This window comes from Salmo salar, chromosome 07, assembly GCF_965601325.2.
Source record: "Salmo salar chromosome 07, fSalSal1, whole genome shotgun sequence".
Lineage (NCBI taxonomy): Eukaryota > Metazoa > Chordata > Actinopteri > Salmoniformes > Salmonidae > Salmo > Salmo salar.
The window spans coordinates 40,632,501-40,660,172 of record NC_138297.1 but is presented as its reverse complement, the minus strand read 5'-3'; the positions used below and the strand labels follow the sequence as shown (position 1 = coordinate 40,660,172).

Genomic DNA, 27,672 nt, shown 5'->3' with positions numbered 1-27,672 from the left:
TTCTTCCGGACAAAACCAGGGGTGCATTCAACATTCTAAAAGGTTGTATCAAAACGTTGGTGAAAGGGTTAATAAGGAGAGCACTTCTCTGCTGAATATAACTAGGTAGTTGTTGGAAAATGTCTGCCCTGCCTACATACACTTATCCATTTTGGAAAATGTTTTCTAGGTTGTATTGTATTGTAAAATAAAGGTTAAATAAAATAAAACATTGATTCAGCATTGATTGCAGTTGGTTTGTTGAATGTACCCCATACCGTGGAGAAAGTGAAAGCAACCGCAATTTGATTGGTCTTCACAACATAATTTTTCTTCACTGGCGGGAGCTGTCTCGCAACCATCAAGAAAAAAGAGAGTGCAAATAAACAGTGCAAACTCAAGAAGTGGGGCGAGGGAATGGTCAACGGTGAGTGTTGTTTTGCTTTGTTCTTTCAATTTCGTTACACACGTTAGTATCATTAATGGCTAGCCAAATATGTAGCTGTCAAAAAGTTGAAGCATAATTTGCTAGCTGGTCAGCTAGGTTGGCTAACATTAACGTTAGCTGTTTGAAGCAGGTGGCCGATTCCCGATGGAGGCTTGTTAACGAGCCGCTATGGTGGTTGATTATTGGTCATCTATTAGCTATCTAACTATCATTGGCTAGCTATCTAATGTGATGAAGAAAATGATAAGACAAAGAGTGAAGCCACGTGGAGGAAGAGGACGGATGGGGGCTTTCCCTGTTCACACAAATGTTCGTTTACTTTACACAATACATGTTTACATTCCGGCCTGCTTGTCAAAGCTCAAGGAAACAGCTTGTCCATGAATGGATAGATTCAAAGTCTATTTTATGCATGGTATATGGTATATCAGACCATATACCGCGGGTATGACAAAACATTTCGTTTTACTGCTCTAATTACACTGGTAACTAGTTTATAATAGCAATAAGGCTCCTCGGGGGTTTGTGATATATGGCCAATATACCAAGGCTACTCCGCGTTGAGTCGTGCTGTGGTAAGAACATACCTGAGTCATGCTTAAGAACAGCCTTTAGCCGTGCTATATTGGGCATATACCACACCGTTTCGGGCCTTATTGCTTAAATGATGCACAGGATATTTGCACGCTAGAATTCAATGGCAATAGAACATGTAATAATTAACTATGTTTGAGCCGCTTTTGAAAGCAATAGTCGAATTGAAAACATTATTGGCATTGTTGAATTCGATTTGCATAATGGAAAGCTAGGACTGATAGTTTGGTTAGCTAAACTAGCAGGTCTGTTTGTTTGGTAACCATAGCAACTACTGTAGCAATCTAGTAAGCTTGCTAGCTGCTTCAGTGAATGTTGAACACATTTCTAGCGGCAAATGTGTTAAATTATAGCCATGGTATAAAAGGGATATTCAACCCGGGACTCGTTATACTTTATGAAGGCACTGTAAATAACATGTAAAGCATTGCTTACAATCTTTATCCCTTAACATTGCATATGTAAGGAATAATCAACGAGGCGTATTAACGACCCTTGACTTTTTCCACATTTTGTTGCGTTACAAGGTGAGATTAAAATTGATTTTAATTGTCCGTTTTTTGTCAAATATCTACACAAAATACTGTAATATCTACTGTAGGGTTAAAATTGATTTTGGGGGTCTTCTAAAGACCCTCCACCATTGATTATGTTGTTGTTCATTTTCTTACGTGCAATTGTACTTATGCTCACGGTATAGCTGAATATTGAGGCCTCTGTCTGTGTCTAGCTCTCTGCCAAAACCCGCAGCCCCGTGTCGGTGAGAAAAGGGACTGAGGGTGATAGCGAGACACAGAGAGACAGCTTTTTTCCCCTCTGAAACAAGGGCAGATTTGCATACTTCTGAGGTTCTCAGAAACCTTTTGTTAAGAATAACTTGTTATTTTAGCTGCACATGGAGGGTTTGACATAGGAGATCATACCATAAGGTCTGATCTCGGGTATATAAGATGCTGTCTTTTGTTCGGGGCACAACTCAGGAGAGACATCAGTTGTATGTCTGTTTGATCTTTGACTTCTGTCTACAGCTGTATTTTGATTAAAATTGTTATGATTTATAAGTGCACATTTTGAGTGTTCCTTATTTGTTAAGTAAATAACGGAGCCCAGAAAAGTGGAACCAACACTACACAAAAAAATCGAACATTTGTAATCACCTTTGGCAGCAATTACAGCTGTCTTTCCAGCTTTGTACACCTGTATTGTACAATATTTGCACATTATTATGTTTAAATTTCTTCAAGCCCTGTCAAGTTGATTGTTGATCATTAGTAGACAGCCTTTTTCCAGCCTTGCCATAGATTTTCAAGTCATTTTGTCAAAACTGTAACTAGGCCACTCAGGAACATTCAATGTTGTCTTAGTAAGCAACTCCAGTGTAAATTTGGCCTTGTATATTTGTCCTGCTGAAAGGTGAATTTGTCTCCCAATGTCAGTTGGAAAGCAGACTGAACCAGGGTTTCCTCTAGGATTTTGCCTGTGCTTAGCTCTATTCCATTTCTTTTATCTTAAAAAACTCCCTAGTCCTTGCCGATGACAAGCATACCCATAACATTCAGCCACCACCATGCTGGAGAGTTCTACTCAAGATCTGTTGTGTTGGATTTGCCCCAAACATAACACTTTGTATTCAGGACAGAAAGTTAATTTCTTTGCCACATTTTATGCCATTTTACTTTAGTGCCTTATTGCAAACAGGATGCATGTTTTGGAATATACACTGCTCAAAAAAATAAAGGGAACACTAAAATAACACATCCTAGATCTGAATGAATGAAATAATCTTATTAAATACTTTTTTTCTTTACATAGTTGAATGTGCTGACAACAAAATCACACAAAAAGAATCAATGGAAATCCAATTTATCAACCCATGGAAGTATGGATTTGGAGTCGCACTCAAAATTAAAGTGGAAAACCACACTACAGGCTGATCCAACTTTGATGTAATGTCCTTAAAACAAGTCAAAATGAGGCTCAGTAGTGTGTGTGGCCTCCACGTGCCTGTATGACCCCCCCTACAACGCCTGGGCATGCTCCTGATGAGGTGGCGGATGGTCTCCTGAGGGATCTCCTCCCAGACCTGGACTAAAGCATCTGCCAACTCCTGGACAGTCTGTGGTGCAACGTGGCGTTGGTGGATAGAGCGAGACATGATGTCCCAGATGTGCTCAATTGGATTCAGGTCTGGGGAACGGGTGGGCCAGTCTATAGCATCAATGCCTTCCTCTTGCAGGAACTGCTGACACACTCCAGCCACATGAGGTCTAGCATTGTCTTGCATTAGGAGGAACCCAGGGCCAACCGCACCAGCATATGGTCTCACAAGGGGTCTGAGGATCTCATCTCGGTACCTAATGGCAGTCAGGCTACCTCTAGCGAGCACAAGGAGGACTGTGCGGCCTCCCAAAAAATGCCAAAAATGCCACCCCACACCATGACTGACCCACTGCCAAACCGGTCATGCTGGAGGATATGCAGGCAGCAGAACGTTCTCCATGGCGTCTCCAGACTCTGTCACGTCTGTCACATGTGCTCAGTGTGAACCTGCTTTCATCTGTGAAGAGCACAGGGCGCCAGTGGCGAATTTGCCAATCTTGGTGTTCTCTGGCAAATGCCAAACGTCCTGCACGGTGTTGGGCTGTAAGCGCAACCCCCACCTGTGGACGTCGGGCCCTCATACCACCCTCATGGAGTCTGTTTCTGACCGTTTGAGCAGACACATGCACATTTGTGGCCTGCTGGAGGTCATTTTGCAGGGCTCTGGCAGTGCTCCTCCTGCTCCTCCTTGCACAAAGGTGGAGGTAGCGGTCCTGCTGCTGGGTTGTTGCCCTCCTACGGCCTCCTCCACGTCTCCTGATGTACTGGCCTGTCTCCTGGTAGCGCCTCCATGCTCTGGACACTACGCTGACAGACACAGCAAACCTTCTTGCCACAGCTCCCATTGATGTGCCATCCTGGATGAGCTGCACTACCTGAGCCACTTGTGTGGGTTGTAGACTCCGTCTCATGCTACCACTAGAGTGAAAGCACTGCCAGCATTCAAAAGTGACCAAAACATCAGCCAGGAAGCATAGGAACTGAGAAGTGGTCTGTGGTCGCCACCTGCAGAACCACTCCTTTATTGGGGGTGTCTTGCTAATTGCCTATAATTTACACCTGTTGTCTATTCCATTTGCACAACAGCATGTGAAATTTATTGTCAATCAGTGTTGCTTCCTAAGTGGACAGTTTGATTTCACAGAAGTGTGATTGACTTGGAGTTACATTGTGTTGTTTAAGTGTTCCCTTTATTTTTTTGAGCAGTATATTTTATTCCATACAAGCTTCCTTCTTTTCACTCTGACATTTATGCTACTGCTACTCTCTGTTCATCCTATATGCATATATGCATAGCCACTTTAACCATACCCACATGTACATACTACCTCAATAAGCCTGACTAACCGGTGTCTGTATATAGCCTTGCTACTCTTATTTTCAAATGTCTAATTACTGTTGTTTTATTTCTTTACTTACACACACACACTTACCTTTTTTTTCCGCACTATTGGTTAGAGCCTGTAGGTAAGCATTTCACTGTAAGGTTTACACCTGTTGTATTCGGCGCACGTGACAAACTTTGATTTGATGTTGATCCATCCTCAGTTTCCTCATATCAAAACCATTAAACTCTGTAACGGTTTTAAAGTCACCATTGGCCTCGTGTAGGACTGGGCAATATGGCCTAAAAATCATATCTCAATTTTTTTTCTAACTTATGGGCGATTCTCGTTTAAAAAAATAAATAAACGTTTTCTCTAAGGGTTGTTGTACTATTAAAGGTCAAATACACAGAATTTCAAACAGTCAGCAATAATGTAATGAATTCAGGGCTTGTGACGTTATACCTAGGCTAAATATAAGCCTTCCACAACCATAAAACCCACTAATAATTGAAATCTTTTATCAAAATAGTTTACCCTGCATTTTGTTGTTGTTGCAATAATCAGTGATCTGGCTTTTAAGTCTGCCTCTGAAAATGCCCTTTTTTAATATTTTTTTTTACTAATGTAACTAGAACCATGCATAATGCACATTCACTAATAATGACTAACTTCTTGTAGAAGGCGTTAGGCTATAGAAAATTAACACAGGTCTCATCAACAATCTTTATATTTCAAGTTTAGCCAACTTGGATCTATTTGCTAGCTAACAAATTTGAACAGTTGTATTGTTATGAACACACCCTTCTGTCTTGTCTCCAACTGTTTGAGAAGCATGTTTGCATGTCCAGTTTGTTCAGATGTTAAAATCAAGTGGCCTACCTTATTTCTCAGAATGAGAACGAGTTGCCAATTCCTCATAGAATTGTGTTTTATGCTTATTGCACATTTATAAATCAGACTAGACAGCTAGTATAATAACAGCCTTTGGCTAAAATGATGCTAGTGGTACGTGGTACCCCAATGCCGCGCATGACAAACTGAGCAATAATTTTCCAGAATCAATGTTCATTGATACTCTCGTTTTAGTCTGCTCTGCGCACAATTTGAGTAGTTGAGACAACTTTTCTAATGATAAACGTTTTAACTACTCCTCTATTACAGTAAAATAATGTCTCAAGGTGTTTTGGTTTCCATATGTCTTATTCTGCTGGACCAAACCTCAAATGCAAATAGTGAGTTGAAACCGCTTGTCAGAGAGGAAGATGTGATCTCTCAACTTTGTTGGCGTGAGAGGCAGGGTCTTTGTGTGTGTAAACCATAGAGGAAGAGACGAAGCGAGAGGTTTGACTTTCGCTAAAATCTGTAAAAAAATAAGACCAATGTGTTTCTATGGGCTTATTTTGGACCTAATCTTGTCGACTGCCTTCCCGCTTTTGGGACAATGACTCCCATTGTTAGGGCGGAGACGTGCATCTCGTCATTATATACAGATCTGTAGTGTAAATGGGAAGGTGCGCAGAGGAACAAAGGAGATGAGGCCATCTACTGATGGGTGCCCTTCTTTGAGAGGCATTGGAGTTGAATCTGGGGTTGAATCTGTTTTTGAAATTCACTCCTCGACTGCAGGGACCTTACAGATAATTGTTTGTGTGGGGTACAGAGATGAGGTAGTCATTCAAAAGATCATGTTAAACACTATTATTGCACACAGTAAGTCCATGCAACTTATGTGACTTGATAACTTATGTAGGCTTGTCATTGCAAAGGGTTTGAATACTTATTGACAAGACATTTCAGCTTTTAATTTGTAAACATTTCTAAAAACATAATTCCACTTTGACATTATGGGGTATTGTGTGTAGGCCAGTGACACACAATCTCATTTTAATCCATTTTAAATTCAGGCTGCCTGTAACACAACTAAATCAGGAAAAAATTAAGGGGTGGGAATTCTTTCTGAAGGCACTATCTTGCTAGATACAGTCATAACACTGACATTTTCCCCCCTTTATTCAACAGAGTGATAAGTCTGCAAGGTGGTTGATTGCATTGTAGATTTGCCTTGGAAATGGACAGTGACAGTGCCAATGGTAAGTGACTGTGATCTCACATTTCTGTCCCCCTTTCTCAAAAGTATAGTACAAATCCCATAGAGAAACAGACAGAGCGGATATGTTATTGTTTTTGAGAACTGAGCTGAGCAGCTGAGTCCACAGGGACAGGTGCTACTCTATCCTCCCCCAAGGGGTGTAGTGGTGACTGTGAGAGACTGATGTGTCTGACATCATTAGTGCCCTACCTGTGAAACAGGTTGTTAGTGACTTGGTGTCAGACTTGACAGTCTCCTTGTATAGGATCATGTGACATTGGTCCCAGAGGAAAGCTAACCAGGGCAGATTCTGCCAAACTTTGAAATGGATTGATTTTAGGCCCTGGCCAACATATATTTATGGTGTTTATCTACAAGGATTTAGCACAGCATTTAAAAGAGAGGTGCGCTTGCTGTTTTCCGTTTCTGATTCACGGTACAACTCTTGTCTTTGTGCATGTGTGTTCAATGCATATTCTATATTATTTATATGTAGGGCCTAGATACCGTAGAGAACTTTAACTGCAGTGTATGGAAAAAGTCATTAAAAGATAAAATGGTGATAAGCCTGTTGTTCTCCTCCTTACTAGAGGGGCATGTGTGTTACATGATTGCTCCATCGTAAGCATATATAAAAAAAACATATTTGTTAAATAATTGTGGTTGAATTTTTTTGTTATTATTCTCCTCCCCAGATGTGCAGGCAGAGCTGGACTCTGTGGAGGCAGAGCTGGAGGTGGTGGAGCTGCAGATAGCTGAGCTGCTGGAGAAGCAGGCTAGCTTGACCTCCAGGAGGAAACGGCTGCTCCGCAAGCTGGAGGAGGCATGTGACTCCGCCCAGCCCTCTGGATCCTCCTCAGGCTCTGGATCTGGACCGGCAATGACCAAGCAGGAGCTGCTGCGCTATGAGAATGATGGTACAGTAGAGGCTACAATGTATAGGATGTGGCACATGCGTACAATATACACTGAGTGTACAAAACATTAAGAACACCTTTCTAATATTGAGTTGCACTTTTGCCCTCAGAACCGCCTCAAATTGTCAGGGCATGGACTCTGTAAGGTGTCTAAAGTATTCAACGGGGATGCTGGCGAATGTTGTCAAGTTTTCTGAATGTCCTTTGATTGGTGGACCATTCTTGATACACACGGGAAACTGTTGAGTGTGAAAAACCCAGCAGCGTTGCAGTTCTTGACACACTCAAACTGGTGTGCCTGGCATTTACTAACATTCACCCTCTGAAAGGCACACATACACAATCCATGCCTCAATTGTCTCAAGGTTTGAAAATCCTTCTTTAACCTGTCTCCTCCCATTCATCTACAATGTTTGAAGTGGATTTAACAAGTGACATCAATAAGAGATGATAGCGTTTACCTGGATTCACCTGGTCAGTCTATTTTAGGGATGCAAATTTTGGTCAATTTTGCTGCCGGCTAACTGACCCTCATTAACGGGTTGACAAACTGTAAAAAAAATCAAAACAGTAAAATAACTTGACCAACAGAAAATACAATCAGAGATCTGTATATAATGACGCAATACTTGTTTCCGCCCTAACAATGGGAGTCGTTCCAAGGTGGGAAGGCAAAATAATCCCATATCAATTTTGGAAAGATTTTGGCGAGAGTGAAACCTCTTGCTTAGTCGCCTCTTCTTCTCTGATACTACGCATGCATACAAGACCGGACATTTTTCATTAAGAGCTTAATGGAAACATGCAACAATAACAAGCCTATTGTTTTACAGTCAAAAGGCGATTTAACATGCAACTCCTGTAATGAAGCAGCTAATAAAACCACATTTTCAAACATTTGCCCAAATGCAATTAGTGGAAAACACCGTTCTAAAGTACGCACCTAATGCGAAGAAAAGTAAAACGTTCTGGTTTCAAACAATTATCTGCCTCAAGCTCACATTGCAAAGTGGTGGGTGACGCGCTGATGGTCAATGGTTGGCATGCTATAGCCTACAGTATGCATCCGAATGGGAGGCACGCTTTACGAGTTGATTGAGAAATTAAAATAGCTCCTTTTTAATTGTGGCCACCAAAATTAACACGCGATTGCATTTAGAATTATTTGTTGCGCAATGACTGGGCTTACAAAAGTAGGTTTCACTCCAGTAGCCTACAGGCTTTTTGAGGAGCAACTCTTTCTGACAGGTGGTAGGCTATGCTGCTCCTCAAACTAGGCACTGTATGCTGTGCACGTGATAAATAAAATGCATGACGACTAACGAAAATATACATGTGCCAATTGAATTCCACCAAATTATGCTAATTAACCTACAGACCGAGAAGCATGACCGGTCAAATGTATTTTTGGCTAACTGAGTAACCTTAACATCCCTAGTCTATGTCATGGAAAGAGCAGGTGTTCCTAATGTTTTGTACACTGTGTGTGTGTGTACACAACCGTTCAAAAGTTTGGGGTCACTTAGAAATGTCCTTGTTTTTGAAAGAAAAGCAATTTTTCTGTCCATTAAAATAACATCAAATTGATCAGAAATACAGTGTAGACATTGTTAATGTTGTAAATGACTAATGTAGCTGGAAACGGCTGATTATTATAAAAAAAAAAAATAATGGAATATCTACATAGGCGTACAGAGGCCTATTATCAGAAACCATCACTCCTGTGTTTGAAGAGTTGCAAAGAAAAAGCCACATCTCAGACTGGCCAATAAAAAGAAAAGCTTAAGTTGGGCAAAAGAACACAGACACTGGACAGAGGAACTCTGCCTAGAAGGCCAGCTTCCCAGAGTCGCCTTTTCACTGTTGATGTTGAGACTGGTGTTTTGCGGGTACTATTTAATGAAGCTGCCAGTTGAGGACTTGTGAGGCGTCTGCTTCTCAAACTAGACACTCTGATGTACTTGTCCTCTTGCTCAGTTGTGCACCGGGGCCTCCCACTCCTCTTTCTAATTCTGGTTAGAGCCTGTTTGCGCTGTTCTGTGAAGGGAGTAGTACACAGCGTTGTACGAGATCTTCAGTTTCTTGGCAATTTATCGCATGGAATAGCCTTCATTTCTCAGAACAAGAATAGACTGACTAGTTTCAGAAGAAAGTTTTTTGTTTCTGGCCATTTTGTGCCAGTAATGGAACCCACAAATGCTGATGCTCCAGATACTCAACTAGTCTAAAGAAGGCCAGGTTTATTGCTTCTTTAAATCAGAACAGTTTTCAGCTGTGCTAACATAATTGCAAAAGGGTTTTCTACTGATCAATTAGCCTTTTTAAAATGATAAACTTGGATTAGCTAACACAACGTGCCATTGGAACACAGGAGTGATGGTTGCTGATAATGTGCCTCTGTACGCCTATGTAGATATTCCATTAAAAAATCTGCCATTTCCAGCTACAATAGTAATTTACAACGTTAACAATGTCTACACTGTATTTCTGATCAATTTGATGTTATTTTAATGGACAAAAATGAGCTTTTCTTTCAAAAACAAGGACATTTCTAAGTAAACCCAAACTTTTGAAATCTAGTGTGTGTGTGTGTGTGTGAGTTGTATATCTCTCACACACACACATTACATTTGTGTATTTATTAAGGAACCCCCATTCGCTCCTGCCAAGGCACCAGCTACTCTTTCTGGGGTCCAGCAACATTAAGGCAGTTATATACAATTTAAAATATTACATGACATTACATTTCATAACGCTTTACCCAATACATTTAGTGTGTTCACTCAGGCCACTACACCACTATAACATATTTACAACATCCATGTGTTTTATTGTGTCTGTGCCTGTCTCTTTACAGTCCCTGTTGTTCCATAAGGTGTATTTTTATCTGTTTAAAAAAAAATCTTATTCTACTGCTTGCATCAGTTGCCATGTAGCCATGGCTCTATGTAGTACTGTGTGTATGACCAAAAGTATGTGGACACCTGCTTGACAAACATCTCATTCCAAAATCATAGGCATTGATATGGAGTTGGTTCCCCTCTTGCTGACATAACAGCCTCCACTCTTCTGGGAAGGCTTTCCACTAGATGTTGGAACATTGTTGTGGGGTTTTGCTTCCATTCAGCCACAAGAGCATTAATGAGGGGGGTCCCGTTCTGTGAGCTTGTGTGGCCTATCACTACGTGGCTGAGCCGTTGTTGCTCCTAGACGTTTCCACTTCACAATAACAGCACTTACAGTTGACCGGGGCAGCTCTAGCAGGGCAGAAATTTGACAAACTGACTTGTTGGAAAAGTGGCATCCAATGATGGTGCCACATTGAAAGTCACTGAGCTCTTCAATAAGGCCATTCTACTGCCAATGTTTGGCTATGGAGATTGCATGGCTGTGTGTTCGATTATATACACCTGTCAGCAACAGGTGTATATTCACTGAACTTTAAATATTGTTAATCCTCAGTTATACTAGAGACATGAGGGGTGCCATAGTCTAGGGTTTACACCAGAAGTTAATGGTTATCTGTAGGAGGAATGTATATGGTGGATGCAATTATTAAGCTTAGAATGTACTGAGTGCAGGGAAGACGATCACGTTTTGGCAGTCACTGATAAGGGTGGAGAGCTGTGGATTAGTGAGGAAGGGGGTCGAGGTCAAGTCACATTAAGGGAGAAGGAACAGTTTATTGCCCGTATCACTTAACTTCATGCCTAGCAATGAAGAAGACGTAATGTTTAGAGAGGAGACTTCACCTAAATCGGGGTGTATATATTATCACTGGGTGAAATATGTTTTTGACTTATGTACAGTTGAAGTCTGAATTTTACATACACTTAGGTTGGAGTCATTACAACTTGTTTTTCAACCACTCCACAAATGTCTTGTTAACAAACTATAGTTTTGGCAAGTTGGTTAGGACATCTACTTTGTGCATCACACAAGTAATTTTTCCAACATTTGTTTACAGACAGATTATCTCACTTATCATGCACTGTATCACAGTTCCAGTGGGTCAGAAGTTTACATGCACACACAAAGTTGACTGTGCCTTTAAACACGTTGGAAAATTCCAGAAAATGTCATGGCTTTAGAAGCATCTGATGGGCTAATTGACATCATTTGAGTCAATTGGAGGTGTACCTGTGGATGTATTTCAAGGCCTACCTTCAAACTGAGTACCTCTTTGCATGACATCATGGGAAAATTAAAGGAAATCAGCCAAGACCTCAGGAAAAAAAATTGTAGACCTCCACAAGTCTGGTTCATCCTTGGGAGAAATTTCCAAACGCCTGAAGGTACCACGTTCATCTGTTCAAACAATAGTACGCAAGTATAAACACCATGGGACCACGCAGCAGTCATACTGCTCAGGAAGGAGATGCGTTCTGTCTCCTAGAGATGAATGTACTTTGTTGCCAAAAGTGCAAATCAATCCCAGAACAACAGCAAAGAACCTTGTGAAGATGCTGGAGGAAACGGGTACAAAAGTATCTATATCCACAGTAAAACAAGTCGTATATCGACATAACCTGAAAGGCCGCTCAGCAAGGAAGAAGCCATTGCTCCAAAACCGCCATAAAAAAGCCAGACTACGGTTTGCAACTGCACATGGCGACAAAGATGGTACTTTTTGGAGAAATGTCCTCTGGTCTGATCAAACAAAAATAGAACTGTTTGGCCATAATGACCATCGTTATGTTTGGAGGAAAAAGGGGGAGGCTTACAAGCCGCAGAACACCATCCCAACCGTGAAGCACGGGGGTGTCAGCATCATGTTGTAGGGGGGCTTTGCTGCAGGAGGGACTGGTGCACTTCACAAAATAGATGGCATCATGAGGGAGGAACATTATGTGGATATATTGAAGCAACATCTCAAGACATCAGTCAGGAAGTTAATGCTTGGTCGGAAATGGGTCTTCCAAATGGACAATGACCCCAAGCATACATCCAAAGTTGTGGCAAAATGGCTTATGGACAACAAAGTCAAGGTATAGGAGTGGCCATTACAAAGCCCTGACCTCAATCCTGTAGAAATTTTGTGGGGAGAACTGAAAAAGTGTGTGCGAGCAAGGAGGCCTACAAACCTGACTCGGTTACACCAGCTCTGTCAGGAGGAATGGGACAAAATTCACCCAACTTATTGTGGGAAGCTTGTGTAAGTCTACCCAAAACGTTTGACCCAAGTTAAACAATTTAAAGACAATGCTACCAAATACTAATTGAGTGTATGTAAACTTCTGACCCACTGGGAATATGATGAAAGAAATAAAAGCTGAAATAAATCATTCTCTCTTCTGGTATTCTGATATTTCACATTCTTAAAATAAAGTGGTGATCCTAACTGACCTAAGACAGGGAATTTGTACTAGGATTAAATGTCAGGAATGTGTTTGTTAGTTAAATTAATTTAGAAGCACAACCACACTGCTGTGTGCGTAATATGTTCCAGATCTCGGTTCAAATACTATTTTAAAAATCTCAACTACTTTCACATACATTTCTAAGTAGGTATTCAGATATTTATTTTTTGAAAAGACAAGTAGTTGAGTATTGGTATGTATTTGACAATACTCATACATTGACTCAAATACACTCCCATTCATTTAAATCAGGTATTTCGAATAAGTCTTTGAAAATATTTTCAAATATAAGGCTATTTATAGGAAATTAAAATACTTCCAATAGAAATAGTTGATTCCGGCCACATTTATTTGAAGATACACAAATCCATAGAAAATAAATATTTCAATAACAAATTGTCCAAAGTGCTATTTTATTAGGTAGGCTACGATCTTGAAGGCTGAATATATTGCTGTACTGTATTTTGACATGCTTGAATGTTTTCTTTCCAAACCTAGATTTCTCGTGGTCTACAGAGCTGGAGCAGAATCTGAAGGATGCGTTCCAGCTCTCTAAGTTTCGTCCTCTCCAGCTGAAGGCCATCAACCTTAGTATGTCTGGTAAAGACCTCTTCCTAGTGATGCCCACTGGACGAGGGAAAAGCCTCTGCTATCAGCTACCTGCAGTCTGCTCTGAGGGTAAGGGGAGAATGCACAAACGTGCGCACACACACAAAATTCATACATGCGTATATAGATGCAGACACACACACACACACATACACACCAGGTGACGTGCATATACTGAAAAGCCTAATGTTATAGGTCATTGAATAATTGTGTGTCATGATTTTTTACTTTCATTATTTATTTCATCCACTAACTATGTTTAATTGTTACCGATTTTGAATTAGTAATGTAACAATTAACTCATTAGGTTTTGGGGCAGAAGTTGTTTACAGAGTTACCATCTTCCAAATTAAACTCTATAAGGTCTTTACCTATAACATCGATAAACAGTCATCTTGTTAATCACTACCTCTTATCAAATACTGATTCTGAACGATTGTAACCTTCTTGGATCCACAAAAACCCCAGCATTATTCAGTACTACACAAATTGGTTGACTCATTTATTTACTAGCTAACTAAATAATAACACAGAATACACACACACTTACAGTTGAAGTCGGAAGTTTACATACACCTTAGCCAAGTACATTTTAAACTCAGTTTTTCACAATCCCTGACATTTAATCCTAGTAAAAATTCCCTGTTTTAAGTCAGTTAGGATCACCACTTTATTTTAAGAATGTGAAATGTCAGAATAATAGTGTAGAGAGATTTTTTTTTCAGCTTTTATTTCTTTCATCACATTCCCAGTGGGTCAGAAGTTTCATACACTCAATTAGTATTTGCTATTGCCATTAAATTGTTTAACTTGGGTCAAACGTTTTGGGTAGCCTTCCACAAGCTTCCCACAATAAGTTGGGTGAATTTTGGCCCATTCCTCCTGACAGAGCTGGTGTAACTGATTCAGGTTTGTAGGCCTCCTTGCTCGCACAAGCTTTTTCAGTTCTGCCCAAAAAAATTCTATAGGATTGAGGTCAGGGCTTTGTGATGGCCACTCCAATACCTTGACTTTGTTGTCCATAAGCCATTTTGCCACAACTTTGGAAGTATGCTTGGGGTCATTGTTCATTTAGAAGACCCATTTGTGACCAAGCTTTAACTTCCTGACTGATGTTTTGAGATGTTGCTTCAATATATCCACATAATGTTCCTCCCTCATGATTCCATATATTTTGTGAAGTGCACCAGTCCCTCCTGCAGCAAAGCCCCCCCACAATATGATGCCGCCACCCCCGTGCTTCACTGTTGGGATGGTGTTCTTCAGCTTGCAAGCATCCCCCTTTTTCCTCCAAACATAACGATGGTCATTATGGCCAAAGTTCTATTTTTGTTTCATCAGACCAGAGGACATTTCTCCAAAAAGTATGATATTTGTCCCCATGTGCAGTTGCAAACCGTAGTCTGGCTTTTCTATGGCGGTTTTGGAGCAGTGGCTTCTTCCTTGCTGAGCGGTCTTTCAGGTTATGTCAATATAGGACTTGTTTTACAGTGGATATAGATGCTTTTGTACCTGTTTCCTCCAGCATCTTCACAAGGTCCTTTGCTGTTGTTCTGGGAATGATTTTCACTTTTCGCACCAAAGTATGTTCATCTCTAGGAGACAGAACGCGTCTCCTTCCTGAGCGGTATGAAGGTTGCATGGTCCCATGGTGTTTATACTTGCGTACTATTGTTTGTACAGATGAACGTGGTACCTTCAGGCGTTTGGAAATTGCACACAAGGATGAACCAGACTTGTGGAGGTCTACATTTTTTTTTCTGAGGTCTTGGTTGATTTCTTTTGATTTTCCCATGATGTCAAGCAAAGAGGCACTGAGTTTGAAGGTAGGCCTTGAAATACATCCACAGGTACACCTCCAATTGACTCAAATGATGTCAATTAGCCTATCAGAAGCTTCTAAAGCCATGACATAATTTTCTGGAATTTTCCAAGCTGTTTAAAGGCACAGTCAACTTAGTGTATGTAAACTTCTGACCCACTGGAATTGTGATACAGTGAAACAATCTGTCTGTAAACAATTGTTGGAAAAATTACTTGTCATGCACAAAGTAGATGTCCTAACTGAGTTGCCAAAACTATAGTTTGTTAACAAGAAATTTGTGGAGTGGTTGAAAAACAAGTTGTAATGACTCCAACCTAAGTGTATGTAAACTTCCGACTTCAACTGTACATGAGACAAAGGTTCCTAGTGGACTGACAAGATATGATGGCTTGTTACAACATAGATGGAGTGTGGTGGAGACAGAGAGAGGAAAAGGGCACACTTTTCGTCGAGACATTTCAGAACGATTCTCACAGCAACGTTAATCATATCATTCAAACAATTTAGAACTAGGAATAAATATAGTCCTTGGTTCACTCCAGACCTGTCTGCCCTTGACCAGCACAAAAACATCCTGTGGCGTTCTGCATTAGCATCGAATAGCCCCCATGATATGCAACTTTTCAGGGAAGTTAGAAACAAATATACACAGGCAGTTAGGAAAGCTAAGGCTAGCTTTTTCAAACAGAAATTTGCATTCTGTAGTACTAACTCAAAAAAGTTCTAGGACGCTGTAAAGTCCATGGAGAACAAGAGCACCTCCCAGCTGCCCACTGCTCTGAGGCTAGGAAACACTGTTACCACTGATAAATCCACAATAATTGAGAATTTCAATAAGCATTTCTCTACGGCTGGCCATGCTTTCCACCTGGCTACCCCTACCCCGGTCAACTGCCCGGAACCCTCCACAGCAACCCGCCTTAGCCCCCACCATTTCTACTTCACCCAAATCCAGATAGCTGATGTTCTGAAAGAGCTGCAAAATCTTGACCCCCCCCCCCCCCCCCCCCCTACAAATCAGCCAGGTTAGACAATCTGGACCCTCTCTTTCTAAAATTATCTGCCAAAATTGTTGCAATCCCTGTTCAACCTCTCTTTCGTATCGTCTGAGATTCCCAAAGATTGGAAAGCTGCCGCGGTCATCCCCCTCTTCAAAGGGGGTGACACTCTAGACCAAAACTTCTACAGACCTATATCTATCCTACCCTGTGTTTCTAAGGTCTTCGAAAGCCAAGTTAACAAACAGATTACCAACCATTTCGAATCCCACCGTACCTTCTCCGCTATGCAATCTGGTTTCAGAGCTGGTCATGGGTGCACCTCAGCCACGCTCAAGGTCCTAAACGACATCATAACCGCCATCGATAAGAGACATTACTGTGCAGCCGTATTCATTGACCTGGCCAAGGCTTTCGACTCTGTCAATCACCACATTCTTATTGGCAGACTCGACAGCCTTGGTTTCTGAAATGATTGCCTCGCCTGGTTTACCAACTATTTCTCTGATAGAGTTCAGTGTGTCAAATCGGAGGGCCTGTTGTCCGGACCTTGGCAGTCTCTATGGGGGTGCCGCAGGGTTCAAATCTCGGGCCGACTCTCTTCCCTGTATACATCAATGATGTCGCTCTTGCTGCTGGTGATTCTCTGATCCACCTCTACACAGACGACACCATTCTGTATACTTCTGGCCCCTCTTTGGACACTGTGTTAACTAACCTCCAGACGAGCTTCAGTGCCATACAACTCTCCTTCCGTGGCCTCCAACTGCTCTTAAACGCAAGTAAAACTAAATGCATGCTATTCAATCGATCACTGCCCACACCTGCTCGCCCGTCCAGCATCACTACTCTGGACGGCTCTGACTTAGAATACGTGGACAACTACAAATACCTAGGTGTCTGGTTAGACTGTAAACTCTCCTTCCAGACTCACATTAAGCATCTCCAATCCAAAATTGAATCGGCTTCCTATATCGCAACAAAGCATCCTTCACTCATGCTGCCAAACATACCCTTGTAAAACTGACCATCCTACCGATCCTTGACTTCGGTGATGTCATCTTTAAAATAGCCTCCAACACTCTACTTAACAAATTGGATGCAGTCTATCACAGTGCCATCTGTTTTGTCACCAAAGCCCCATACACTACCCGCCACTGCGACCTGTACGCTCTCGTTGGTTGGCCCTCGCTTCATACTCGTCGCCAAACCCACTGGCTACAGGTTATCTACAAGTCTCTGCTAGGTAAAGCCCCGCCTTATCTCAGCTCACTGGTCACCATAGCAGCACCCACCCGTAGCACGCGCTCCAGCAGGTGTATCTCACTGGTCACCCCCAAAGCCAATTCCTCCTTTGGTCGTCTTTCCTTCCAGTTCTCTGCTGCCAATGACTGGAACGAACTACAAAAATCTCTCAAGCTGGAGACTCATATCACCCTCACTAGCTTTAAGCACCAGCTGTCAGAGCAGCTCACAGATCACTGCACCTGTACATAGATCGGCTGTTTACAGATGGGCTATCTATCTACCTACCTCATCCCCATACTGTATTTATTTATTTATTTATTTATCTTGCTCCTTTGCACCCCAGTATCTCTACTTGCACATTCATCTTCTGCACATCTACCATTCCAGTGTTTAATTGCTATATTGTAATTACTTCGCCACCATAGCCTATTTATTGCCTTAACTTACCTCATTTGCACTCACTGTATATAGACTTTTTGTTTTATTTTGTTCTACTGTATTATTGACTGTATGTTTTGTTTATTCCATGTGTAACTCTGTGTTGTTGTATGTGTCGAATTGCTATGCTTTATCTTGGCCAGGTCGCAGTTGCAAATGAGAACTTGTTCTCAACTAGCCTACCTGGTTAAATAAAGGTGGAAAAAAAGAAGAAATAAATAGATAGATAGATCTATCTATATCGTTTGCTCACGAACTGCCGCCCGTTTGGAGTAAGAAATCATGAATGTATTTACGTGTGAAATGCCTTTGTTCGTTGTTTATCTCTGTCGGAACCATGCCTTCTTGGAAAGGGTTTGGTGGGCCTTTCCTGTGGGCCACTTGTTCATGCTCTGATTGTCCACCAGAGGTCACAATGTCCTTCTTAGTTGTCCAGTCTCCATGGGGTGTTTCCTCAGAACTTCCTCTTCGCTGTACCAGTGATTGTCTGGGAGGGGAGTTCTCTCTCTCCACCTCGGGTAGATAGTCAAAGTTTCAAATCACTTTACAAATGCAGCTGCAGATTGGCGGTGTCCTGGTCTGGTAGGTGAGTTAATTTCCTTCACTTCGTGTTGAGGTTGAAAGTTTCAACCATTTCAAACATGTTGCTCTCCGCCTCACGTTTCCTGGTCTAAAGGTTGATTCCTCTTCCAAGCCTTTATGCACTCTTGGTAAAAAGGGGCGTTCCGTCATGCTGACAAGCTCTCTGACCTCCCTCGGAGCGTGGCTACATAATGTGCAAAGGATATGATTAGAAGTTCTATGACGACTCCTAAAATCACATTCCGATCTTAACAAAAATACTTTCATATTTTTTTTCATATAATTTGCACAACGTATTGGATGGAAACTTGACAGATAAAGGGGGTATCCTTTCCAAGTTACAGTATTTGGTTCATACAGTTATTAATAACATCACAAAATGAAAAACAATATGACATTAGTTTTCTACATCTACCCACTGACCATTCCTCAAGTGTCTGTGAAAAAGGTAATTCCTTTGGTTGATACTAAAGGGTACAGAGAGACTTCTCTCCTGCTTAAATTTACGATGGGGTGTGGTGTCAACCCCCCCCCCCCCCCCCCCCCCCCCCTTGCAGTTGGGAGAGGGTCTGGTTATTGTCAGCCATTGCCAAGCTGATCTGACCTATTGTGATCCTCACAGGACAGTCATGTACTGCAGACAGGGCTCTAATTTAACGTTTTTCCTTGGTAGCACTGGTGCGCCAAATTTTAAAGTTTGGAGCACCAGAAAATACAATCTTTTTTAAATGATTGAGATACAGCCTATATGTATTTTACTTACTTTTGAACCACATGTTGTGCCCTAGAAACTAATATGTAACACTGTAAAGTAATTTGTTTATTATAAAAGCTAAAATGTTGATACGAATACCTGTCATTGGAATTAAAGTAATTTGGGGAATATTAGTTTTCTAAATTGTGTAAAAGCACTATTTTCCAATTGAAATGCATTACATTTTAAAATTATACACTATCTTTAAGAACGTCAGGTTTGTGATGACATGCAGGAGATTCATTCATTTATTGCTCTCCTGAAAAAGTTCTCTTTCCCTTTGTGCCCCCAGATGTTTGGATATACTGGTGAAGTTACCAGGGTGTTAGCTACCTACCAATGAGGTAAACAAATGGTTAACGACAAGTGAATAGCTTTAGAACGGCCCATGACGTGGTTCATAAATGTAAAATGTGGTCCCGGTGATCCGCTATAGGAAAGTAAAAATGTTGCACTGGAAATATGGGTTAGATCTTTTGACCTGGTTGTTCTAGAAGTAAGCCATTTTCGCTGTAGTAATGGAGCAACCATGATGCTAACGAATCTGCACTCCCTTTTTCTCTAGGGAATTCGGAACAACGGTACAGCCTTTTATTACAACTATTATTATCAGGGATGATTTCCCCCCTAGGCGTACTGTTTTCCCAAAAAGAAAACTTCTTGTCGCACACAAAGTATTTGGTCACATATACGACTAAATTGGTCTGACTTTAAAGCTCTGATCGCAGATGGTTGCAGCCATTACTCACTGCAGTGTTATTTTAACGTGTGTTTGTGTGCCTCCAGGTTTCACTCTGGTCGTAAGTCCTCTAGTTTCTCTGATGGAGGATCAGCTCATGTACTTAAAGTCCATTGACGTTGAAGCCGTGTCTCTCAACGCATCCAGCAGTAAGGTAATAACCAACAAACATTTTCGACATATTATTGATACTTGGCTGGTATTGATTATATCTTTTAGGATTGTGTTTTATTAGACTTCTGCTATGTACCTCAGGAACATGCTAAAATGGTCCTAGCGGGGATGACGGACACCAAATCACTTTTCAAGCTGCTGTATGTGACTCCAGAGAAGATAGCGAAGAGCAAGCTGCTGATGTCGAGGCTGGAGAAGGCCTACAACGCAGGAAGGCTTAGCCGTATTGCTGTGGACGAGGTGCACTGCTGCAGCCAGTGGGGACACGACTTCAGACCTGGTGAGAGACCGTACAACTGTACTGTATATGGGCTACTTACTTTTTATTGGTCTCCTTACTTTGTTGTGGAAGGTAAAGGGCTACTCCAACAAACCACTCAAAGTAGAATTCTAATAACTCTGTTTTACGTTACAATACCCATATAATTAAACAGAACACTTCAATGTATCTCTATGCATTCCACTTAGAATGCATGCCCAATAGATTGCTTCATTCTAAGTAGTATGCTGTGAGGTTTGTGTGGGGCTGATAGCCAACTACCCCTCCTCTCCCGCCAGACTACAAGCTCCTGGGGATCCTGAAGAGGCAATTCCCAAAGGTTCCGTTGCTAGGGCTGACGGCCACAGCAACCAGCAGTGTTCTAAAGGACTGTCAGAAGATACTGTGTGTCCCTGAGCCAATCACACTCACCGCCTCCTTCAACCGCACCAACCTCTACTACGAGGTGGGCGTCATGGCAACCATACACACCTTGCCGCCACCTGCTTGGCAAACACCTGTTGTTCTTTTGACCTTTACAAATACATACACTTGTTTTACTAAAGGGGATGCTTGTTAGATTCCCACTGTGTCCCTGCACTGAAGTATTGAGGATCTGTACTGTTTTTGTATCTCTCAGGTACTTCTTAAAGACTCGAACAGTGATGATTCAATCAGTGACATCTCAGCACTGATCAAGGAGAGATATAAGGACCAGTCAGGTACTTTGAAAGGAAAAACAAAGAATCGTTTAAAATTCAGTTTGTCACATTTTCGAAATGTGACAAACATCAGCAGCTTGTTATCAAAACTTGAGGTATTATGCTTCTGCTTTTGGCAGGGATAGTGTACGTGTTTTCCCAGAAGGATGCAGAGACGGTGTCAGCAGACCTACAGAAGAAAGGCATCAATGCATATCCATACCACGCTAACATGAATCCAGAGGACAAGTCACGGGTTCACCGCAAATGGGCCATCAACAAGATCCAGGTGGTGGTAGCTACAGTGGCGTTCGGGATGGGGATCGACAAGCCTGACGTCAGATTTGTCATCCATCACACCATCAGCAAGTCCATAGAGAACTACTATCAGGAGAGCGGACGAGCAGGTAGACAACATTTATATTATTATTATTTATTTTTTTGCCCCACTCAAAAATGTGATAATTTAGGAACAACACCTGATCCATTGACTTCAGAAAAGGAGGAATACTATTTCTACATTTAAAGTTTTTTTTTTTCTTCCTCCTCTGATTTTCCAATTGCACTTCTACTTCGACCGCAGCCATGGGAGTAGCCAGTTTTTTAAACTCTTTTCCTGTTTTAAAACTCTTTTCCTCTTAACTCCTAACTTATTTTCCCCTTATCTTTAACATGGTCCTCTCTCCGTTCCTCTAGGCAGAGACGATAAACCGGCTGACTGCATTGTGTACTTTGGCTTCAACGACATCTTCAGGATCAGCACCATGGTTGTCATGGAGAATGTAGGACAACAGAAGCTGCTGACTATGGTCGACTACTGTCAGAACGTAGACAGGTACTGAGCTGGACCAATCACAACGCTCTCATTGACATCACTAGATTACTTGTGACAATTTCAGTTGTGTAGATGGCTGTTTGAGGATCTCAAGGGTACAGTACACGTGTATATCTCTTGTTTTAAGGTGTCGGCGCTCAGTGATCGCTATTCACTTTGATGAGGTTTGGGACAATGAAGGATGCAACAAGATGTGTGATGTCTGTCGCCGTGGCAATGGTATGAGTACAATATGGTGAACATACCACTTTTCAAATCCAACATACATGGCATGCTAGGGGCATAGAGGTAGATTTGGAATTGGGCATATGAGTTACTCTCCCATCTAATCGAAAGAGCTGGCATAATTTATGTTGAGTCTTCATACCTAGTATACCTGTGTTTCCATCCAGACTACATCACGGTGGACATCACGCAGCATGCTAAAGATGTGGTCCAGATTGTGGAGCTGGCAGGCTCTCTGGACGAGAAGCTGACCCCCCTGAAGGTGACTGAGGCGTGGATGGGGAAGGGTCCGGCCAAACGCAGGAAGATGATCCAGACCACCACCCTGTCTCGCCTGGAGGTGGAGGCCATCATCATAAGCCTATTGCTGCAGGGATATCTCCGGTACTGACTGACTTAACTTTAAACCCTTTTCCAGTTCAATATGCTTACTGCTGCAGGGCTACCTCAGGTAGGCCTATGACCTAGTGGGGCACATCATAGGAAAAACTTTTGCATAAAAAAATTGTTTTCATTTCAGGCAGTACCTCCCTGAAGAACATATCCTTGTCTTACACCAGGTACTGACTAAGGACAAATATGGTTGTCAAGTGTGGAGGCTGGAGAGAATTGTGAGCAGGTCATAATGGACTTGCTTTTAGAATGTTGATCTTTGTTTACCCCCTTTTTAAAATTTTCTCCACAGTGAAGACTTCAGTTTCACTCCGTACACCACCTACTTCTACCTGAAGCTGGGTCGTAAGGCCCCAATGCTGAAGAACCAGAGTCACTCCGTCACCATGAAGACGAGGAGGACAGGCCTGGAAGCAAACACGGTCAGTACTACACAGAAAACGGTACAGAAATCATTCAGGAAAGCCTTTGGGTGCATCTCAATAGACTAAAGTGGCCTCCTCCATCTGCATGGAATCGATATAATTGACTACCCTGTAAAAATGTGTAAAAGAAATTCCTAGTCCGTGCAGACTAAGGCTAGGAAGCCACTTTTGTCTGAAATACATCATCCTGGAATGTCTTATCTTTCCTGCTTATCACATTTTATTTTTCTATTTCTCCTTCTGCACTTCTGACTGAAATGTTTCAGTGTAACGTAATTATTTCCCCGTTTAAAGTAGTACTTTACTCAACCTATTTCTCACCGTCTCAATCCTCATCTCCTTGTATGTCTTTTCCCCATCTTCTATGCTCTTTCAATCTGTTTTTGTCTTCTGTATCTGCTCTGAGTACCTCTTGTTTACTTGTCTACTTACCTGCAGGTAAGTAAACTATGTTGTCAGTTTATTTTCCTTTCAGGCCATCAGATGAAGATCTGGATTTTTTTTCTTTGTCATTTTGATTGTATTATTCAATCACCAGCAAAATCAGAGCGTTTCCCTTTTTATCAATGTTAATTATTATTTTAAATATTGAGTAGAATCATTCTTACCACCATCACCCTTGATTGTCATTAGCACACTTACTGTAAACAAAACACAGATTTCCCTAATCACTGTATATGTAAATCACTGTAGTTCTAATGCTGTAGGTTTTCTAAACAATGTAGTGTTGCATAATACCAGACAGGTGCCAATATCAGGGCTCCAAGTGCAGTACAACAGCTATAGTTTTGGCTGTTGCTGAGATCTTATCTAATCCATGTTGACATTTGCTAAATGTGACCAAGGTGCCGGTAATGGTTGATAACAATCAATCCTAACACCTTGATATGGCAATGATTCATGTTTCTGGTTCTCATGTCAATTCTTAAACCCTTCTCTGCTTATGTTATTACCCACACTGTGTGTGTGTGTGTGTGTGTGTGTGTGTGTGTGTGTGTGTGTGTGTGTGTGTGTGTGTGTGTGTGTGTGTGTGTGTGTGTGTGTGTGTGTGTGTGTGTGTGTGTGTGTGTGTGTGTGTGTGTGTGTGTGTGTGTGTGTGTGTGTGTGTGTGTGTGTGTGTGTGTGTGTGTCAGGCAGGCAGGCAGGCAGGTTAAAGCTGTTGTTGATGACCTACAGGTAAAAGTGTCCCAGGTAAAGACCAAAGCAGGAAAGAGATCTGGTGACAATGCTACAAACTCCCCTGTCAGCAAGAAAGTCAAGAAAGACCTCTAGTGCCCCTCTGAAGATACCAAAGAAAAAGTACAGTTCCCTGATTCTCTATTCAACCCACTGCACCTATGGCATGGCACTGTCTGGGCAACCATGTGTATGTCAATTAGGTTAAAGACATATGTAATGTTTGGTCCTGAATGATATTCTTACAGAATGCATAATTATTCCTAAAATAATTAAATATGCATGATGTCATACAGTATCAGTCAAAAGTTTGGACACACCTACTCATTCCAGGGTTTTTCTTTATTTTTACTATTTTCTACATTCTAGAAAAGTAGTGAAGATATCAAAACTATGAAATAACACATGGAATCATGTAGTAACCAAAAAAGTGTTAAATCAAAATATATTTTATATTTGAGATTCTTCAAAGTAACCACCCTTTGTCTTGATGACAGCTTTGCACATGCTTGGCATTCTCTCAACCAGCTTCATGAGGTAGTCACCTGGAATGCATTTCAATTAACAACTGTGCCTTGACAAAGGTTAATTTGTGGAATTTCTGTCCTTCTTAATGTGTTTGAGCCGATCAGTTGTGTTGTGACAAGGTAGGGTTGGTATACATAACATAGCCCTATTTGGTAAAAGACCAAGTCCATATTATGGCAAGAACAGCTCAAATAAACAAAGAGAAACGACAGTCCATCATTACTTTAAGACATGAAGGTCAGTCAATGCGGAAACTTTCTTCAAGTGCAGTCGCAAAAACAATCTAGCGCTATGATGAAACTGGCTCTCATGAGGACCGCTACAGGAAAGGAAGACCCAGAGTTACTGCAGAGGATAAGTTCATTAGAGTTAACTGCACCTCAGATTGCAGCCCAAATAAATGTTTCAGAGTTCAAGTAACAGACACATCTCAACATCAACTGTTCAGAGGCTGCTGCGTGAATCAGGCCTTCATGGTCGAATTGCTGCAAAGGAACCACTACTAAAGGACACCAATAAGAAGAAGAGACTTGCTTGGGCCAAGAAACATGAGCAATGGACATTAGACTGGTGGAAATCTGTCCTTTGGTCCGATGAGTCCAAATGTTTGATTTTTGGTTCCAACCGCCTTGTCTTTGAGATGCAGAGTAGGTGAACTGATGAACATAACATGTGTGGTTCCCCCTGTGCAACATGGAGGTGGTGTGGGGGTGCTTTGCTGGTTACACTGTCAGTGATTTATTTAGAATTCAAGGCACACTTAACCAGCATGGCTACATCCCATCTGGTTTGCGCTTAGTAGGGCTATCATTTGTTTTTCAACAGGACAATGACCCAAAACACACCTCTAGGTTGTGTAAGGGCTATTTGACCAAGGAGGAGAGTGATGGAGTGCTGCATCAGATGACCTGGCCTCCACAATCACCCGACCTCAACCCAATTGACATGGTTTGGGATGAGTTGGACCGTAGAGTGAAGGAAAAGCAGCTAAGTGCTCAGCATATGTGGGAACTCCTTCAAGACTATTGGAAAAGCATTCCTCATGAAGCTGGTTGTGAGAATACCAAGAGTGTGCAAAGCTGTCATCAAGGCAAAGGGTGGCTACTTTGAAAAATATAACATCGATTTTGATTTGTTTAACACTTTTATTTTTGGTTACTACAGTACATGATTCCATGTGTGTTATTTCATAGGTTGTCTTCACTATTTAATCTACAATGTAGAAAATAGTAAAAATAAAGAAAAACCCTTGAATGAGTAGGTGTGTCTCAACTTTTGACTGGTACTGTATTTCTGTAAACACTCAACCATTGTTACAGCTTTCATGGTTTGTGTCGTAACTCAGCCCTGTGTGTATGTCCTGTCAATGTCTATACACATGGCTGTAGATTCATTATGGAGCATGCTTTCACTAACTCACGCTATGCTACACTAACATTGGGGTTCACTAACATGGTTCTGTATAACAGCATGCCCAGTCCCAAGTCAACCATCTTCGATTTATGATTGGTTCTTCAGTTAAGTCAGGGGTCACTGACACTTCCTTTTGTCTCCCACAGGAGGACCAATTAGCTGGTGGAGCTAAAGAGGTGGTGGTGACCTCCCAGTCCCCTCCTCCCGTTGCCCCCAACGACAGCAGCACTCCCTCTCCCAGTCACAACAAACTGATCAAGATGCATAAAGAGCAGCAGAATCTGGCCAGGAAACAAGACGAGGACCATGACCAGACAGAAAGCCAGACACGGGAGGACCAGAATGACCCTGCTGCTGTCCAGCCCACTGCCATTGAAGTAGACGTAGAGTTCAATATTATAGAGAAAGTTATTGACAGCGAATCCCCATTTACCGCCATTAAAACTCAATTCTAAACCTAAATCAACAACCCCTCAAAAGAAGCGGAGGAAACCCTGTACTGCTGCTCTTTCTGCAGTCCTAGCTCCCTCAGAAGCTGCGGTTACAGACTCTGAACACCAGAGGCCAGCATTGGTCAACTCTCCCTCCCAGGTCTCCATCATCTCCGAGGCTGCAGTGGAGGAGCTTTGTGACCTGAGGAACTACTACAGCAAACAGCTGAGGCAGATAAACAACATTTCCCATGAGTACTTGCAGAATCAGGGGTGCTCAGACCCAGGGGTGCTGGCCTGTATCAGAGAGCCACTAAAGAGCCTGTGCCTCCCCCGTGGCTCAACCATCGCCCGGACGGCACGCAACCTGTGGAACAGAGTCAGCTCCAGAAGGAAACTCATGCAAAGATGACCATTGACCTTCCCTGGGACAGTTGATGTTCAGATGTGGACACTCCTGTATCTCTCTTTTTCAGGTCTCACGCTGCCAGACCTAGAGCCCTGGGGCAGACAAGTCTACTTTTTTTGTAACATCTGTTCTATTTTTCTGGAATGGCTTTGACTGAGAGAATATCCCCATCCAAGTTAGTTTGAGATTGTAATATTTTACTGTTGGATCAATACCACTTGTTAGCCTAAGATAAAGAATGAAGAGCTGGTTTTGTTTTGGATAAACTACCACACATGAACTGAAAGGTTTGCTGAACTGAAGAATGTTTTCACAATGTATTATTTGTAACCTTTTATAAAAAAAAATTGTTTAATATTCGAGCATTCCCTAATCTAACAGCCACAATGTGCACACTAGTGAATTTGATTCGCTGTAATACGTTTTATAATACTGCACTGCAGCTTTGAGAAGGTCCATTCACATTTGTGGAACACAGTATAATCTTTAGCTATCATTAATAAACATTGATTTAAAATTGAAATGGTCACATGAAACATTACTATCTTTTGGTTGTAAAGTTAGTCCTATTGTGGTATATTTTCTAATAATTCCTTTTGAGTTCCACTAACCCCCCAAAAACACAGTAAGATCACTTATCAGGAAAATAATTAAATTAAAACAATAATATTGAATCTACTTACGCTGTAAAAAAT

The 27,672-nt window shown here is 41.6% G+C and overlaps 1 protein-coding gene across 4 annotated transcripts; it reads left to right on the top strand.

Annotated features, from left to right (window-relative positions):
* The first annotated feature begins 296 nt into the window (after positions 1–296).
* Positions 297–27,500, top strand: LOC106609121 (ATP-dependent DNA helicase Q1). 4 transcript variants are annotated; one of them, XM_082977613.1, is made up of 15 exons: positions 297–406; positions 6,469–6,539; positions 7,234–7,455; positions 13,314–13,493; positions 20,056–20,162; positions 20,264–20,462; positions 20,741–20,907; positions 21,082–21,163; positions 21,283–21,549; positions 21,839–21,977; positions 22,105–22,196; positions 22,370–22,586; positions 22,888–23,017; positions 24,197–24,319; positions 26,284–27,500. In XM_082977613.1, the coding sequence occupies exons 2-14, from the start codon at positions 6,518–6,520 to the stop codon at positions 24,290–24,292; spliced, it is 1,920 nt and encodes a 639-aa protein (XP_082833739.1). In that variant the 5' UTR covers positions 297–406; positions 6,469–6,517; the 3' UTR covers positions 24,293–24,319; positions 26,284–27,500. The 4 variants fall into 4 exon arrangements, with proteins under 4 accessions (XP_082833739.1, XP_082833738.1, XP_045577851.2 ...); XM_082977612.1 differs by having other exon boundaries at positions 24,158–24,319; positions 26,284–26,570; XM_045721895.2 differs by lacking the exon at positions 24,197–24,319.
* Positions 27,501–27,672: the final 172 nt, after the last annotated feature.